Source organism: Camelus bactrianus, chromosome 9 (assembly GCF_048773025.1).
Source record: "Camelus bactrianus isolate YW-2024 breed Bactrian camel chromosome 9, ASM4877302v1, whole genome shotgun sequence".
Classification (NCBI taxonomy): domain Eukaryota; kingdom Metazoa; phylum Chordata; class Mammalia; order Artiodactyla; family Camelidae; genus Camelus; species Camelus bactrianus.
In genome coordinates, this window is record NC_133547.1 from 39,405,817 (window position 1) to 39,424,578 (window position 18,762).

The 18,762-nt window shown below is 39.6% G+C and overlaps 2 protein-coding genes and 1 pseudogene across 3 annotated transcripts in view; 1 reads left to right on the top strand and 2 right to left on the bottom strand.

Moving 5' to 3' along the window:
• WDR47 (WD repeat domain 47) overlaps positions 1 to 2,989 on the bottom strand; it is a 50,197-nt gene extending 47,208 nt beyond the window's left edge. Inside the window, exon 1 of the mRNA XM_074370091.1 lies at positions 2,498 to 2,989. The gene's annotated coding sequence lies outside the window, so the exon portion shown is untranslated. The remainder of the gene's footprint in view (positions 1 to 2,497) is intronic.
• A 2,310-nt stretch (positions 2,990 to 5,299) lies between these two features.
• On the bottom strand, positions 5,300 to 17,755 carry TAF13 (TATA-box binding protein associated factor 13). Of its 2 annotated transcripts, XM_074370093.1 has the most exons (5): positions 17,640 to 17,755; positions 16,761 to 16,839; positions 13,012 to 13,109; positions 12,128 to 12,155; positions 5,300 to 9,337 (listed from the first exon to the last, which is right to left on the bottom strand). In XM_074370093.1, exons 1-5 carry the CDS (start codon positions 17,664 to 17,666, stop codon positions 9,219 to 9,221), a joined length of 351 nt encoding a protein of 116 aa, XP_074226194.1. In that variant the 5' UTR covers positions 17,667 to 17,755; the 3' UTR covers positions 5,300 to 9,218. The 2 variants fall into 2 exon arrangements, with proteins under 2 accessions (XP_074226194.1, XP_074226193.1); XM_074370092.1 differs by lacking the exons at positions 5,300 to 9,337; positions 12,128 to 12,155 and adding an exon at positions 10,250 to 11,545 and having other exon boundaries at positions 17,640 to 17,753.
• On the top strand, positions 15,507 to 15,737 carry LOC123614904 (small nuclear ribonucleoprotein G pseudogene; annotated as a pseudogene).
• Positions 17,756 to 18,762: the final 1,007 nt, after the last annotated feature.

Consider the following 18,762-nt stretch of genomic DNA (forward strand, 5'->3'; position numbering starts at 1 on the left):
AAACAACATTAAAAAATGCAATCTGCAAAAACTTGCAAATAATACATTCAATAAGGGGTTAATATCCAAAATATACAAATTGAGCATAAAATTTCTTTGAAGTCTTTGACTTTTACCTTAAAATTAGTGTGAATATTGCATTCTCCATATATCTTTTGTTTAATATAAAAACATTTTTTATCCAAGTCTTCAAGTGAAATTGATGACAACACCTTAAGTGTGTGCCGTATTTTGTGACCACAGATTTACCCTTTAGCACACTGTAGCATATCTCTAATACTACTATTTGAAAAGCATAGGTCAGAGGGGATAAACTATTTCTTGATTATTCAAGAACCAATGATGCACACTGAGGATTATTTAATACCAAACGAAACTCAAGTCAGAGTTACTGGCCATAGTCTTATTTTCTAAAATATGAGAACGTTCTAATGAAAGCAAGAAAGCAATCCTGACCCACATATAGGAAGGAAACACCCTTTTCTCCATGTCACCACAGCAATGAAGAACTTCTGCCAAGAACTAAGAATGCATCTTAATAGTTCCCATGAGCCCTTTAAGGCCACTGTAAGAAATAAGGTCCAGGACCTAGAAATGTTAAATAAATAGATCATGCAGAAAAACTTAATTATCCTTGCCAATGCTCCATTCTATTAAAAGATAATCAACAGATGCCTTAAATTTTTTCCTAAGTGTGTTCAAATACATTATTTTGTTCAACTTCAGAGCTCATTCCCAGACAAAAACAACAGCAGGTATTATCCCTAAATCTAGAAATTAGGGTCAATAATAGGGTAAGTAGCGCTTCCAAGACTGCAATCAGTAACAGAGGGAAACTTAAATCCAGGCAATCTGATTTCCGGCTTACTGAGCTACTAAGGAAAACTGTATCTTTTCATATTCATTTAAGCATTTCTCAAACTGCGTCGTATATCGAGCATATCACACAGTATTTATTCAGTAAGTAACTGATAAACTCAATTTCACAAACAGAAAAAGGCTGAACACAATTATGTAACTAGGAACACAGGACAGTACCCCTGCTTTCTTACGATATAACCCTAGCACTGGCTTTTTTTTTTTTTTTTTTTTTAATAAGAGAGACAAGAATTAGGAAGTGGGACGGTGGGAGGAAAATAGGCTAAAACTCCTTCACACAAAAAAATTACATGTTTATAATGCCACCTAAATTCAAATGTGTGTATGTGTGTTTCACCTAACAATATACTGTTACGGCTCAATTGCTTGGTCACTGTAATAATCTTTCTTTGTAGAAGAAATCCATGTCCTAAAACCTACGGTAAAATTATTTATTACATTTTCCTCCTAAATGAGACCTGAGAATATGCCACATAAAGAAAAATGGGCTCTTTGGCGTTTCTCCTTTCTAACAAAATTTCAACGCAACCCACGCCAACACTGGAGACAAAAAAAATTCTACTAGGATTTACTATGAAAAAAAGATTTATAACGTATTAAAGCCTAGATGTTAACCTCTGTAACATTAACTTCTTGAAGCATTCTATGAAGTCTGCAACAAAGAGAAGGAAATAAAAGTGTAAGGATCACAACCTATGAATCTGGGTGGAACAAAGACTTCTCTCTTCATTATGCAGAGAGAACCAAGTTGCCAAAAATGCTCTGCTCAGATACCATGCGTTGTTACTGACTGGGTATAGAGAAGAAAAAAATCAAATGTTGGTCAAACGCCGCTCCTGCCTGCCCCCGCCCCTTCTGCTCAAGGCCTCGCCCCAGTGCTGGAGCCCCATTCTCTTTCCCCCCAGTATAAGAAAGCAGCTTAACCCTAAGAGTTCTACAGGCTTCCGTTCCTGTGTCTCATACGCAGGCCCCCACCCTGGACCCCGGTCCAACCGGAGTTCCAAATCCTGTCGCTGCCCCTCTCCCAGACCCCGGCCAGACCCCCAAAGGCCTGCTCTCACTGACCACTGACGCCAGAAAGGCCAAACCCCGGGCCCCGCGGGGCTGCCCTAGCCCCGCAGCAACCTTCCCTCCTCCCGGCCAAGGCGTGCCTAGAAAGGGACGCAAGCGCTCCCCTCGGTTGTCGCACGGGCTCGGCAGAGGGGCGAGGAAGGAAGAATCAGCGCAGTCAGCCGCCCTCCCGGCCCGCAGCAACAGCGAAGTGGACACCAACCCTGAGCTCGCTTACTGTTCAGGGGTGGATGGTGCCAGGGCCAGAGACGTCGCTCGGCCCCCCGGGCCGGGCTGGCAGTGAGGCGAAGGTGTGGTCCAGGAGCGGTGGCTTCGAGTCGGGGCCCGGCAGCTCCCAGGTCTCCATCCATCGGCGCCAGGGCCTCACCCACGACCCCAGTCCCTACCCAGTCAGCACCCCAGCCTAACCAAGACCCTTCTCCAGGGCCGCGAACGCCGCTCTTGGAGTCGCCAGGGTCGCAGCCCTGTCAGGTGGTGACAGGTGACCATGGCAACCCGAGGTGTGCAGCGCGGCCCGATCCCGCCTCCGCCTCCCGGAGTCGCTCACCTGAGGGCTCCGGGACAAGCCCGGTGAAGAGACGGAGAAAGCGGCGGGGAGGCCGGAGGACCGGGCCCAGAAGCGGCCGGGTACAGGCTGGAGAGGGAACGCGAGCGAGGGCGGCGGTCTGGGCTCGGCGTCGGTCCTGCCTCCTGCCGCCCGCGCGTCAATCCATCAGCTCGTCAGTCCGTCCTTCCTCCCGTCTGCCCCTCCCGGGCCGGCGACCGCTCTGCTCAGCCTCTCGCTCACTGCGGTTGTCAAGCGGCGCTGGAGCCGGGCACAAGCCCCGAGTCGCAGCCAATCGCCGCGCTTCCTCGAGGCGCCTCAGGACCCCGCCGAGCGGGGCGGCCAGGCAGGTGCCTGCGCCGAAGGGAGAGTCGGCTGGGCGGGCCCAAGCCGGGGTGAGGTGGGGACCCGCGTGGCGGACCGGCGCCCCGCTAGCGCCCCAAGGACCAGCCGGACTCGGAGGAAGAGCGGGCGCGGCGATTGCGTGAGAGACTGGCGGCCGGAACGCAGACCCCTTGGCAGCCGGTGACCCCGCGTCCCAAAATAGGGCGAGGGGCGTTGTTGCCTCGGAATCGAGAGTCGTCTGCGCATTAGAATTGACTCTCAAGACTCCTCCCTGATATAATCTATTAATAAAGGATAATGAAATAAATCTCGCCGCATTCTCCTCTGCTTTCCCAGGCCCCACTTCCTTCCTGAAATCTCCAACAGTTTAATTGCCCCCTTCTTGATTTCTCCTTTTGTAATGCTGATCTGCTTTGAAGCATTTTTTTGTTGTTGCTTAACGCTTAACATACTCACTGTTTTTTTTTACTACCTGTTTTGGTTGCCAGGCCCTTGGCAGCAAACCTCACTACTTCCCACCCCATCGGTGCAGTGGTATTCCACAAATACCGAGCTGAATTAAGCAGGGTTATAACCACGTAGAGCTAAGGAAAGAACACAGGACACGAACCTGTAAGAACCTCGTTCTCATGAAAGCTAAAGGGTGAGGGTGAGCTGGGCCTGCCAAAGTGAGGGAAATGTGGCAGGAGAGACTGGTAATAAACATCAAAAACATTTCTAGAAAGGAATAATTTGATCCAATTCAAGATAAAAGAAGCGATAGCTTAAGGAAAGGGTTCTAAGAAAAAAATTTTACAAATTAATGGAAAACAATTTAAGCACAGAAGCTTAACTGCAAAACTTCAATTGCCTGGTCCTGATTAACTCGTGGAAGAGTCTTCATTAAGAGCCCCTCTCAGGGATAAATGACAGAAAAATAAATATAAACACCAGTTAATATTACCCAGGGTCTTGATATTAAAAACAACAGCAACAACAAGAACTTTACAGAATGTATAAAATGAAAACATGGGCAGGTATATCCTGGAAATAGCCCATAGATTGTTTTACCAGTAACTTACCTGAGAACCTGATTCTGTCTTGAGTCTCAAACAATAGCAGTTGAAAGAGCTAGCACCATTTAAATAATTAAATCTTCAACTGTGTCTGGAAAGAGATTCTAATCAGGGACAATCCAAAAAACATTTGACCACCAAAAAGGGGAAGAGTGCTATCAAAAAGGAAGAACCTGCCCTTCTGGTACTAGATTTGTTTTGGTATCCATTAAGCAAGAAACGAAGTGTTTGGCCTATGTTCCCACTTAAGCCTCACAATCTCCCTTAAAGTGCCTGTTACTTATAACCATTTTAGAGATTAAGGGAAATAACTCACACAAGGTCAGCTAGTAGGTAGCAGAGCCAAGATTCTAACCATTCTGAACCTTAAAAACTTTTGTCTCCTCTACCTCATTGTGTAACAACTGGAAACTTTAGCTTGAAGAAAATGGACTTTATTCTGACAAGGTAGAGGGAATAAGAGGTCTTATTCATGTCTATGTCCCCCATACCTAGGGTATAGTGTTATCTGCATCAAGTTTTCAATGAATTATGATCAGAATTACTGGAAGCAGATGCTTATTTTCAGAAAAAGGGGAAGGGAGGATAAAGAGAACAAGGCATCTGATACACCTGAATCGCTTGTACACTGATAAATGCATTGTATATTTGCTTCCTAATGTAACATCAAGTTTTACACTACAAACTTAATACCTGTTAGCCTATTAAGGCTTTATCTTTCCTTCTCTACTCAGCCACACTGGTTAAGATTAGATCTTCTTGTCTTTCACTCTAGTTGCTGCAAAGCAGTGAATTGTTCAGAAAGGGCAAGGCTTTCTTAGATGAAGGACTGTCCTTAGATCCTGAGGTAAATGCCTCAATCATTCACCATATATTTAAGATTGCCTCCTTTGGATCAGTAAACTAGGTTAGGCATCATTTGAAAATGCAGGTTCTAACTTGACAGAATGATTCATGGTGACTTGTGACTCAAATAAGCCTATAGGCTAAGGTGGACCCCATTTAATCTGATTCTCAAATCTCATTTCTAAAAGGGAGAATAAAATTTTTTGGTTTTTGCTCAAAAGTAAAAAGGAATCTGAGTACAAACCTAAATTAAGATATCTTGCCCCAAGCTGTTCAGGGGAAGATCAGTGGGTTTAAGAGAATTTGTTTTAAAAGCTTCATTCTCATTATTAAAATGCACACTCATAAATACACACACCGAAGAGCTGTGTGCATCAGAGCCAGCAGTGCCCTGGCTCTGCGAGAACAAAGTATCACCACTGCTGCTTCTCCTTGAAACCGGTTCAAGGATTATGAAGGCAAAATACCAGGTCTACCAGAGCTCCTACCTACGCCCCTAAATAAAAGTTTAAATTACATGTGGATGGTTGAACCTAATAAAAAAAAAATCTATTCAACATTAAAAAGATGTGCTTTTATTTATATTAAGTAAATATCTGGATATTATATTGAAAACAAAAACAAATAAAATATTTGTTTTGAAAAAAATAAATATTTAACCTATTTTAATTAAGTCATTGATATACTTCAAAAAATAATTTTTTTAAGTAGAAAGTATATGTTAGGAAATGTTAGTAATATGTCAGAAAGAAGGAAATTTCCTCCCTCCCCTTCTTGAGTTCTTTTGGCTGGTCTAATAATTAAAAACTGACACAAAACAGATTAACAGGAGAAAAAAACAAATGTAATTACCCACGTATGGGGGCTACTTAAGAATATGAGGCCCAAAAACAAGCTAGACAATTGAGGCTTATATGCCATCTGAGAGAAGAAGGGGTACAGGTTTGACACTTTGAAAGGGAAAAAAACAATTTATAGAAAGATGAAAAAATGTTTGGTAAACAAATGTTGCTGGGCCATGCAGAGACAGTGGGACACAGAGAGGACTTTGGTTTCCAGGCCCTGCTGAGTTCCCTCTACCACACTAAGCCCAGATTCTGTGCAGAGATCTCTGGTAATAGTGCTCTTCCTGGACCAAGCCCCTTACCTAAATTCTTTTAGGCAGTTACAGGGCGGGGTGGGGCGGGGTGGGGCGTGGTTGGGGGAGGGAATGTCCTGAGTCTTTTGTTTCTTGAAAATAGTTGGCCTAAAATAATGCTTATACCAAAGAGACACATTGTAGGGTGGCAAATTTTGCTCCCCTACCACACATAAAGCACAGTAAGCATCATAATTTCAGATGGGTGTTTTAGGATAAAGTTAATAGGTTTTTAGCAATAAGCTTGAGACCATTTTTAGTAGAAGTTGCTATAAAAATGGAAGAAAAGCACAAAGATTCACCAAAATGAGTCAAGGTAAATGTCTTATTATAAGTTCATGTGCCCCCAAAATACTTATAAAAATCCAGTTTCAGAAAAATTAAGTGTAGTATTAGCATTTCTTTCAGAGTTTGGTCAGTAACTAAGCAGGCTCTTTCCTAATAAATTTTTATTTATTTATCTAAAATGGCCATGCAAAGGCCAAATGACAAAATGATTTGTTTTAGCAATTGTTCTTCCTATCCTAGAAGAATACACCCAAGGATTTCATAACAGTTTACCAGGCTTTCTGTGTAAATATAATAAAGCAAGCCTGGGCATTAAAGTCTCAGCGGTACAAATAACATACGAATTGAGATTTCATACAAAAGTTCAGACTGAAACTCTTATCAATCTACTGGTAACATGTAAGAAATCTGCTCCTTTATTTCTGTAAATTTAGAATCCTATTTATCTAGATACTATATAGCAAAATGGTATCTGTGCTATGCCTCAAGTACAATAGGTCCTCAATAAATACTCATCTGATATATCAAAACCTTTTCCTTGATCCTATTCCATAACATAGCAGTCTGACTAGCCCCTGTAGCTATTCATCAGGACCCAGGAAAAGCAGAAGCCTCAACGATGCATTTACACCATGATCACTGGTTTTCCACCCCCCAGTCTCTATTTGTGGCAAGAAGGGAAGCATAGGGAACCTCAGAAAATCAGGCCTAGAGAACTGGGAATGTTCTGGGATACAGGAATGGCTCTTGAAAAGATCTTGATTTTCAGACACAATGCTCAGTGTTGTCAGCTCTTATGAGCAACTATGAGACTTCTCTTAAGAACTCAGGAAAAAAAATTGCCCTATTTGAATTACCTCTGAGATCAACATTTAAATGAATTAGAGTAGAAATATGGAAAGTCACCCTAAAGCTCACAAACAGAAAATGCTTGGATGGGTATTGTCAATGGAAATGAAAACTCAAGCCAAGTTTCTAGTGTCAGTAATAAGGCAGTCTTGAAAGTAGATCCCCAGGCAAGACACCCCTCTGCATTGCTTCAGGCCCTGGAGAGCCATTTTTCCTGTTTCTGTATCAGCCCTATCCTCATCTTACCTGATGCTCTAGGCAATGCACTCATCTAACTCCCCAAATTCTGGTTCAGTCTAATAATTATATTTCAGTTTCCCACATGACTGCCTAGAGAAGAGAAGAATTTGCTGGCCATGCAGATGCAAGTTTCACTTAACATCTGTAAACTGGCATCCTTTTTCATACGATGGTCTTACGAACTTGGTTTCTCTGAGTCTGAGTCCATCCCAAGAGATGGATGTGCTCTCCATTTCCTGATGAAATTGGTTTCTGAGCATGTAATACTGCAAATCAAACTGTGAACTACAATATATTCTCCCAAGTAATGCAACCTCCCAAGTCCTCTTGGGAAGCAGCCAAATGACTCTCCAGACAACACTGCCCTCATTAATGAGAGGCCAAGTGAACTGTTTCCCCCATTTTAAAATTTCTAGTTAGAATTAATATTACAGTTTTTACTTAAGAAAACCAGTTTAAATACAGTAAAACCAACAATTTCAAGTGAGTCATAGATATCTATTAGACACTCTGCTTGAGCAACTAATAAACATGATAACTAAAAAAATAAAAGGCATGAATTTTTTAAAGAGAACTTCACTTCAAACAAAATAAAGGGAGCTACTATAGATCAAAAGAAATTTAGACATACCAACCAAATGCAATAGGTGACACCTTGTTTAGATTCTGTTGCAAACAAACTGTGGGAGGCAGGAAAACAGCCCCCAAAAGATCTCCATGTCCTAATCCTCAGAACCTGTGAATGTTACCTTACATGGTAAAAGAGACTTCGCTGTGTGATTAAATAAAGGACCTTGAAATGGGGAGCGTATCCTGGGCTATCCAAGTGCATCCAAATATAATCACATAGGCCCTTAAAAGCAGAGAAACTTTCCCAGCTGGGGGTTAGGGGAAGCTATGACTTTGGAAGACTTAGAGAGATGCAACGTTGCTAGCTTTGAAGATGGAAGGGGACCATGAGCCAAGGAATGCAGCTTCTAAGAAGCTGGAAAATGCAAGTGAACAGATTCTCTTCCAGAACATCCAGAACATACGGAAAGGAACGCAGCCCTATTGGTACCTTGAATTTTAGCCCAGTGAGGCTAAAACTTCTGACCTGGAAAGCTGGTAAGATAATGAATTTGTGTTAAGTCACTAAACTTGCAATAACTTGTAATAGCAGCAATAGAAAACTAATAGACAAACTCAAAGATATTTTGAGACAAATCAGGAGATTTAAATAGGGGTTGGGTGTTAGAAGGAATATTGAGAAATTAGTGTTAATTTGTTATGGTATGATATTAGTATTTGGGCTTTTTTTTTTTCTTTTTAGAGATACATACTGAATGATACGATATCTGAGATTTGCTTTAAAATAATACTGCCCCTCCCAGTAGGTAAGACATTAAATTAGCAAAAGGTTTACTGTTGAAGCTGGGAACTCATGATGCTATTTTATTACTGTGTATACTTGAGATTTTTCATAGTAAGTTTTAAAAAAGTGAATTAATTTAGGAGAGTACACCTGAACACTATAGATCAGCACTGTCCGAAAGAATATTGTGTTAATGGAAATGTATTAGCAATGTTCAGTGCAGTAGCCACTAGCCATGGGCTATTTGGCACTTGAAACATAGGTAGTGCAACTGAGGAATTTTAATTTCAATTTTATTTTAATTGACTATATTTAAATAGCCCCCATGTGGTTAGTGGCTATCATATTACACAGTGCAACTCTGGAGAGCCATGTTGCCTTACTGTTAGAATTCAGTTAATAAGTAAGCTCATGAATCAAGTCAGTGCACAACTGTTGTTTCTATCTGCCCAACCTCTCTTTCCTTTTCTTGGTAACAGCAGTACTCAGCTCCCAGCCCCACTCCAAGCCCTTCTTCACCACAGAGGTGGGGCATAAGAACCAGGCTATAATACAGCTTCTTCCTGGCCACAATGATTGGCCCAAGAATAATGACCAGAGCCAGGACAATCACACTCCTTGCTTGGAATCTTCTGTATTAGGAAGTGAAGGAGCTCCCTTGATCAGGAGTTGTATGGATGGACTCCTAGAACTGCTGGCCATCATATTCCTTTGACACACTGAGACTCCTAAGAAAGTAAAACCAGTATTAGGATAAAAATGGACAGTCTTGATTCCCTTCAAGTTTTTAGATCCAGTCAACCCTGGAGTCAACTCCATCCCTTCTTTCTCTTGTTTCAGTTTTATAAGCTGCCAATACATTCTTTTCTTTTTGTTTAATTTGCTTACACTATTTTTGAGTTAAGTTCTAGCATTTGCAACCTAAAATAACTCTTAATAGAAAATCCCATAAAAAACTTCTTAATGCCAGGGTCATTAAACTAATGGCACTGCTATAAGCTAAACTGTGTCCCCCTAACCCCGGTCTGACTATATTGGAGAGAGGGCTTTTAAGGTGATTTATTAATGTTAAATGAGGTCATAAAGGTGGAACCCTTATCTGACAGAACTGGTGGCCTTATGAGGGAAAAACTCCAGAGGTCTCTCTCAGCCATGTGAGGGCGCAGTCAGAGGGCAGCTATCTGCAATCCGGGAAGAGTCCTCATCAGAACCTGACCATGCTGGCACCCTGATCTTACACTTCCAGTCTCCAGAACTGTGAGATAATAAATTTCTGTTGTTCAAGCCACCCAGTCTGACATTTTGTTATGGCAGTCTAAGCTGCCTATGACAGGGACCCAGTATAAGTCTCTGAGTACAAGTTACTAATAGGGTGAAGTAGACCTTGAATAGCAAAAATAGTAATGGAGTCATCTTTTATTATTCCACTCTCATTCTTGATTTCAGTTTAGACTAAAGTAGCTTCTTAATTGGTTTTTGCTTTTTTAAATGACAAAAATATCAGCCCAGCTATCTTGAATCCCATTATCAATTCAGGAGTATTACAAGAATAATATAGAAAAAAAGTTTTTAGTGAAATTAAGCAGCTAGAATTCTATTACCAGTACAGGGGAGAAAAGCTGATAAATCACATAGTCAAATTCAAGTATTCATCTTTTTTAATTTTTCATACTTTATTCCTTGTATTGATAGGTTAGGAAAGTAAAATTTTCCTAAGTACTGATTCATAGATAATGTTCAAAGCAGCACACAAAACATTCAGTTTCACAAAGAGTAATATTCAATGATCCCTTTAAACACAATTTTAATCATTTCTTTAAGCTAAGTGCAAGAATAATACAATAAGCTAAATACACACAAAACCTGTATATCCTGAACTACAAAAGTGGTTTCCATAGCAACATATGGTTTTAGTCAGGAACACATTTCCACAGTGAACAAGTACTAACAAATATGTTAATAAAACATTAATGCAAATGCTTAGCCTGCCATCAGCTTTTTCAGCCATGCCATTCTTGCTACAGAAAGCACTTACTATTCGAAGCTTTAATCTGGACCTAGGAAAATGAGTTCTCTTAAAACTTGACAAATAGTATATTATAAGCCCAAAAGGTTTTAAATCAAATAAGCCTTCCAACACAAAAGGAGTCACATAAAACTTTCAGTTTCTCAAAAAATAAAATTTTTAAAAATCACTCTTGTTATCTAAAGAGTATTAAAACAAATTATCTTAAGACAAATAAACACTCCGACAAAAGGCTGTATTTTCTTATATCATTTTCTCTTTAAAAGAAACACAAATCAGTTCACTACCTTTTTATAACTTCTCAGAATACTGTAGTCTAAAAACTTTAGAATACATAAAACACATCTTTATGAGTGATCATGAAGTCAAAGGTGCCTTTTAAATTTCAAGTTTTAAACAGCTACAGTACAGCCTACAATGGCACAAATACACCTAATATATAAACACTGCTTCATTTAAATGGTCAAAAGTCAGAAGGAACTGAATGGTTTGCAAGGGTACTTTGACATACGTGTGGTCATTAAAATCCAATAAGTAATTCAAGTATGGTATATAATGGCAGGCAATTAAAGGCTCAAATATCACTCTAATATCAAAGACATGAAAATAAAGACTGAAAACTTTGTGGTTCTCCATCTTTCATTCACATGGCTAGATATCGGGACCTTACTGTGAAAAATACAGTTATTAAATGTGATTTCCCCAGAAGACAATGAAGCTTCAGAAAGTATAAAAGGTATCAAGATCCATAGTTTGCTTCATCAAATGCTTTTCTAGCTCGTTTCAGTTCTTCATTCATAGTAAGCAAGTCTTTAACCCTAGCAAACTTTCTTGGATCCTTTCGAATCAAAAAGACGATATCTTCAACTTGTACACGACCTTGTCTTCCAATTGACATTGCCTTGTGAGTCTATTACAGAGAAACGTATTAAATTCAATTAATTTTTTAAAAGTCTAATATTTTATCCTTTTAATTTGCATTTATTTAATGCTGGTGAGTTTGTAGACTTTCTTTTCTGACCTATTATAGCTATTCATTTGTGAACTGTCTTTCTATTAATGTCTTTTGTCCACTTTCTACTGTTATTAGCAAAGTTTCAGTGCTTTATAGATATTTTTAAATATTAAGGACATTAAAACTATCAAATTCATTGGTGTTTCTTTTTTGTGTTTTGATATATGCAATTTGTCTCTGTTTGTATAAAATAATATCATAAGTTTTGTAACCACCCACTTCATTTAAACTTTGTATCTCAGCAGCTGATAAATATTGGAGTTTCCTTAAATGAAATATCATCCCTTATCATTATATACTCATACTGTGCAAAAACAAAGGTTCATCATAGCATTATTTCTAATAACTAAAAAGGGAAACTAAATACTTAATAAGACATTGGACAAACAAATTTGAGTACATCTAGTCAGTTAATATAATGAACCCATCAAAAACATCAAAGTATTCAATGATACAGGGAAAATGCTGTGGACTTACCTACGTGAAAAAAGCAGGTTCCATGACTCTATATACGATATGATTTCAATTTTATAAAGTTTGAAAATATATGCAAAAAAGACAAAAAGATATTCACCAAAATCTTAGCATTAATGGAAGGATTACAGATTTTCATTTTTTTCCCTACACTTTTTAATACTTTCTAAATTTAATCAATATTACTTTCATAAGCAGAAAAAGATTTTTTAAAAATGCACACTCTCTGACCCAGTAACTTCATTTCTATTTTTCTGTATGAAGGAAATAATCTAAAACCCAGAGTAAAAATTCCTAAGAACTTAACACAACCAAACTCAACCCCCATCCCTGTGAACATATCCAAAGAAGGTGGAAATTTCATGAATATGGTCATTCAAACTTATCTATCCAGTTAAAAAAAAAACAGAGAAATGGTTACACATATTAGAAAATAATTTAAATAAAGTTTATGTGGCTATTAAAATAATTGTAATTAGAACACAGGAAATATGTATTATAAAACTGAGTAAAAAAATGTTTACTATGATGAACACTACTGAAAACACTATGTATCTTTATAAAAATACTGGAAGGGGGAAATTTATGTTGGATGATGGGATTATAAGTAATATTTTAAATTTTATTCAAGGATCTTATAATTATGTCTTTCTAAATAAAATTCAGAGGAAGGGACAGAGTATATTGTGTGTGTGTAAATGTGTGTGTTTATATATATCTCTCTCTCTCTCCAACCTTAATGATAAATAGTAACCAGTAATATCCACAAAACAGGCACTCAAATGGATAGCTTATTTAAAAAGAATGCCATAGTTCTAGTCTTATCCAAAAGTTAGAATTTCAGATCTATTCCTCAATTAACTAAGACCAATTACAAAAAAACTTACCATTTCAGTGATGAACTCTATGACAAGGTCTTCAAGAATATCCACTGACTCAGTGTAAGGATTCTGGTCATCCCCAAACCCATACATCATACATCGTACTGTAAAAGAACAACCATTTTTGTTTACTTCAACAAATCTGACAATTTGACCAATACTTTTTTCAAATTACAATTAAGCCAAGTTAGAAAATATTAGTATCAAAGTGTATTTACGTTGTACTTACTATCGCCAAGTATGGATTTTGGTGTAAAACGTTTTAACCACTGCTCATAACCTTCCCTAGGTAGGAAATCCCCTTCCCTCCCAGCTACTGAACCCTGACATCAATATTCCTTCACTAATCTCTATTATCTACTCACCAACAACCCCAGAATACCTTTAAGTAGGAAACTTCATGGCAGGGACAGGATGAGTAGCAATGGTTTAGCCTTTACTGGGAGAGTTTTCTCTTTCTCTCTCTTTCTCTTTCTTTTTCTCTTTCTCTTTCTCTTTCTCTTTTTCTCTTTCTCTATCTCTCTCTCTCTCTCTCTCTCTCTCTCTCTCTCTCTCTCTCTCTCGGGGGGGGGGGCAGTGGGGCACTGGAAAAAAGAAAGCGAAAATCTTTCTGATAACTACCAAACATGAGAGAAAGTACTCCAATTACCTTCTTCTAGGAAGAAAGGGTAATCAAAAGAAGAAAGCAAAGGGCTTACTATACAGAATCTTGACATTCCATTCCCTGGATCAAAGCAACTGCTAGCAAAGCCCTTCAGGCTTCATCTGAAGGAGCCACAGAAAATGCAAAAGAGAGGGAAAGTCTAATAAAGAGTATTAAAAATAACTGCTAATAGCTAAAACTTGTATACCCCTTACTGCATGCCAGGCACTGTCTTAGGCTCATTTAATCCTCACAACAATCCTTTAAAGTAGAAACTATCATTATCCCCACTGCACACAGAAAATTGAAGCAGAGTTAAGTGATTTACCCGAAGTCACACAGTGAGATGGAACCTGAATTTGAACCCAGATGATCTGGTCCCAGAGTCTATATTCCTACCCACAACGCTTCTTGGTAATTTAGGGCTGATGGGATCCATACAGATTCTTATCCTATAGCCTAGAAACTCCCAGTTAGTCCATGGACAAGTTTTGAGGAGTTCTGGAACCCTTCTGAAATTCCATACAAAAATTTTATACATTACTTGTGTGTGTGCATTTTTCTGAGAAGAAGAATCAACCCTTATCAGATTCTCAAAGAGGTATATAAATACTAAGAAACTCTGTCATATGTTAGAAATGTTTTGTATCTTGTCTGACTGTTGGTTACAAGCGTATGTATGCATGAAAATTCATCAAGCCGTTCATTGAAAACTAGTACAATTTATTGTAAGTTCTACATTTAAAAAAAAAAAAAAGGAAGGAACTCCTAGAACACTTCTAAAGGCAAGAATGAGTACATTGGGAATAATTTCCTATTTAGGAGAAGCAAAAACGAGTAGATCTATGAAGAAAGTAGACCAGCCCATGGAAGAAAACAAAGTGGTGACTTGGAAGCCAGCCCAGGACAGAGAAGTATCCCTAGGGTTCATTCTGGCAAGCGCCCTCAGGTCCAGATATAGGAGGGAGAGAACAAAAACAGGAGCCAGTATTTCCTCCCCTCTTTTTTGGATTCTAAAATTATTTTTGTCCTTTTTTTTTTTTTAAGATAACTTCAGACTTAGAGAAGAGCTGCAAAAATAGTATGGCGTTCCCAAATCTCTATATCGTTTCCCCTTATGTTAACATCTTACATAACTAAAGACATTTCTCAAAACTAAGAAATTAATACTGGTACAAATACAGAACATATTCAGTTTTCCCACTAATGTCCCTTTTCTGGTCCAGGATCCCACACTATTTAGCTGTCATGCCTCCTAAGTTTCCTCTGTTCTGTGACAGTTCTTCAGATATTCCTTGTCTTTCATAACTTTGACACTTTTGAAGAATACAGGTCGGTTATCTTGTAGAATGTTCTTCAATTTGTGTTTGATGTTTTCTCATGATTAGAAAGGGTACCACAGAGATGACGTACTCCTTAATGCATGGTATCAGGGGTACATAATGTCAACATATATTACTGGTGATGTTAACTTTAATCACTTGGCTAAAGTGATGTCTGCCATGATTCTCCACTGTAAACTTAATACTTTTCCTTAAATGTTTGAGGAAGATACTCTGTTATTTACATTTTGATGGGGAGAATTCTCAGTAGGGAAATATACTTGGTGGAAAAGGTAAAATTTAGGGAAGTATGTAAACTGTATTTGGTTAAAGGGTCTGTAGAGACACAAACAAATAGAAGTGAATGCTTTGAAACTCTGTGTTTTATTAGCAAAAATTAAAAAGAAAAAAGAATTAGGAGAACAGATCTTGGTCAGTATGATATATGAAGATTCAGGTAAGACAAGGAGAAGGCGAGTGTGAAGTGTGGCATGAATTCTGTTTGGAGGCATCTTCGAGCTCACCGAGTGGCAATCATGAGCAAAGCTCACCCTCCCGAGGTGAAGAAATTTATGGACAAGAAGTTATCACTGAAATTAAATGATGGCAGACATGACCAAGGAATATTGTGGGGACTTAACCCCTTTATGACTCTTGTGATAGATAAATGTGTGGAGATGGCAACTAGTGGGCAACGGAACAACACTGGAAAGGTGGTAATACGAGGAGATAGTATCACCGTGTTAGAAGCCTTGGAACGAGCATGAGAAATGGCTGTGCCTACCAGAGAAATCAGCTGCTTCCACATGTTCCCTCCCCACATCTTGCTGTGATAAAAATTGGGTCGTGTACATTTTCTTATTGAACTTTTTTTTGTTAAATAAACTATTAACAGTCACACACACACACAAAAGACAAGGAGAAGGCTATGAAGATTCTGAATTCTTGTCATCACAAAAATAAAGCGATCCAAGCGGAACAAAGGCTCCTGGTAAGAACTGACTATGTGAACATCACTCTGCGATGCTCTAGCGGAAGAATCCCCTTCTTATGCTGACATAAGAAATAAAACCACACACGAATGGAGCAAAAAGCATCAGAAATGGAATAAGGGGTGAACAACTTTAGGTGAGAAATTGAGGTATGGCAAGGGATCTGAATGGTTAAAAAAAAAAAAAAGACATCCTGACTCTGTAGTTACAAGAGCATTTGGGAATGCTTCCATCTGAACCAGCATACATAAATAAACCAGGTATTCATGTGTCATCTCACCAATACTATATGTAAAGGACCAAGACTGAGAGGTGGAGAGCACATTCTCATGGTGCCTTTCAGGGGCCCACCTGGATCATCAGTAGTAGCAGCAGCTCTCCTTCTTGTTGCTGCCAAAAAGAGTCAAACCTGTCTACTGAGGGAGTAGAACAGAGAACCAAAACCTTATAATCTCTGTGCCATTAGACTGCCTCACGTTGTTGCCCCTCCTGCCTCATGCATTGCTTTAGTCCAAAGCCCCAACTTAATTTTTACCCTCAGCATCTGTTCCAGGATCCAACATAGCCTCTGGCTTACAATCAAGTGAGTCCCTGCTGCAAAGGTATACACACACACACACACACACACACATATAAATTGGGGTTAGGATCATTATTATCTATGCATCACAGGTTAAACAACTTAAAGGCAAGTCTGAGAATATTGTCCCTATACACATTCACAACAATAAATCTCCTTTGAATGGACATATCCAAAAGTTTTTATCTATAGTAAAATCACTGTCAAATACTACTTACATTCTTTAGAAAAAAGTCTCTTTCTTTTACCCTGTCCACCTTCTGCACCTCCTCCAATTTCTTCATTTTCTTCTTCAAACTACAAGATGTATGTATAGATATGTTAAGCACTGCATTTAACTTTCTAATAATTAACATTTTTCTCCATCTTCAACACTGATACCATGCCAGAAAGCCTAAAGCAAGCAGCGAGAAACCATGAAACCTTAGCATTTTAGGGGCCTTAAAAACTATCCAACTTCGGACTCATGCAGGAATGGCTTTTACAATGTCCCTAACAAACGTACTGCCTCTCCTGAAAGGGTTCCAATGACCATATGTTCTCTTTTTTAACCAACTAAGCTGGCCTATTTCTAGATAGTTTTACTATTAAGAGTTGATACTGAATCAAGGTAAGCAAAACTAGTATTTACTAAGCACTGCTTCCCTTAAGTAAGACTTAACCCCATTTTATGACATGAAAACAGGCTCGAGATTAAACAACTTCCTCACAAAGAAAGATTTTGAAATCCATGTTCCCCGACTTTCGGTCCATTATTTTTTGACTACTTCACAGTAAGTATATAATTTTGGTAGCAGTTGAATTGTTGGTTCATAATGAGCGCTAACGGCTTTGTCCTCAAATGATTCTCTAGGTGTTCCAAAGGGTGGCAAATGTGGACCAAAATCAAAGAGCAGGAGGTCACCCTCCTACTCTTCCTTCACGCCCTGCCCCGCGTAGTAAAAGATGAATCCGAAGGGAAAGGCTAGCTCTGGGTGAAGTCTTTGATTCTCTCGGCTGAATTCACTAGGAAAAAGACCCGATTCTGAACTCGGCCTCCGCTACTGTGCCCGAGGAAGTACGGGAAAAAGCGGGCTGGAACAGAGGTGGTCACTCACGGTGGGGTCTTCTTCTTCATCTGCCATCCCATCAGCCAGCCACCTCCAGCGGCCACCCGCTTCCCCGCGAGCTGGTTTTACTACTTCCTCTGCGTCACTTCCGGCGGCGCGCGCCGAGCCGGGGCGGGGCGGGGCGGGGGCCGGGGGCCGCGCCGGCGGGAGAGGAGCGTGCGCGTCCCGCCTAGCGGCAGAACCCCGGCAGTACTTAGAAGGGGAAGGAGGACCTCTCGGGGGGAAGGAGGATCTCTCGGGGAGAAGGAATTAAAAATTAGCAAAGAAAAGGTGGGTGGCTCCTTGTCACCCTGAATTTGCTTCTGCGTATCGGATCACGCTTCCTGATTTGGGACTGCGAAGCTGTGCATCACTGAGGGACTAGCCAGGGATGTATTTAAACAATTTCAACAGCCTAGAGTTCTACTACTATTTATTGCCAAGCTCTGTATTGGTTATTGGGGATATTGTACTTCACTAGCAGTTCTCACGGGGGTGTTACCACCCCTTAGATTGGGGATTTAATTTTTGTGGGTGTTATTGGTTTGTTTTGGTTTGTTTCTTTTAATAAGAACAATGATTAGGAAAAACCACCGACCTTAGAAGGCCAAAGCTCGGGATGTAAGGTGTTCTGCAATGCAAGAAATGATGCCACACAGGGAAAGGTTGCCCCACGATACACTATTTCTGAGTGTCCTGCTAAACATTCCTGTGAGTGAAAAATCTACTCATAATTATCTGGGCCTAGAACATAACTTTGTTAACTTACAAACACAAAGCATTTTTGTATGCTTTAAGGTATGCTGAATTTTCTAGGAATGCAATTGTAAGAAAGTACATATATTGGTCCCCACCCCTATCCCCACCCCTTCCTGGCACGGGTTCCTAAAAACCCTTATAATTTGCTAACTGGTAAGAGCACTAGGAGTATCTCCTGTTCTAATATCTGGTCTTTGATATCCACCCCATACCCCCTCAACACACACACACACACAGAGGATTACTAAAACTCTTGTAAATTCCTAAGTGATAAGAGCACTAGCAACATCTTTTGTTCTCATGAGGCAACTCTGGCTGGGCTCCTGGATGGCTCCTGGATGGCGGCTGGTCACCAAAAAGACAAGCTATGATT

Coding starts and splice junctions, on each gene's coding strand:
- TAF13 (XM_074370092.1), bottom strand. CDS start 17,666: ATGGCAGATGAAGAAGAAGACCCCACC. Junction 16,840..17,639: donor ATGAAGAAGAAGACCCCACC/GTGAGTGACCAC, acceptor TACATCTTGTAG/TTTGAAGAAGAAAATGAAGA. Junction 13,110..16,760: donor GAGACTTTTTTCTAAAGAAT/GTAAGTAGTATT, acceptor GTTCTTTTACAG/TACGATGTATGATGTATGGG.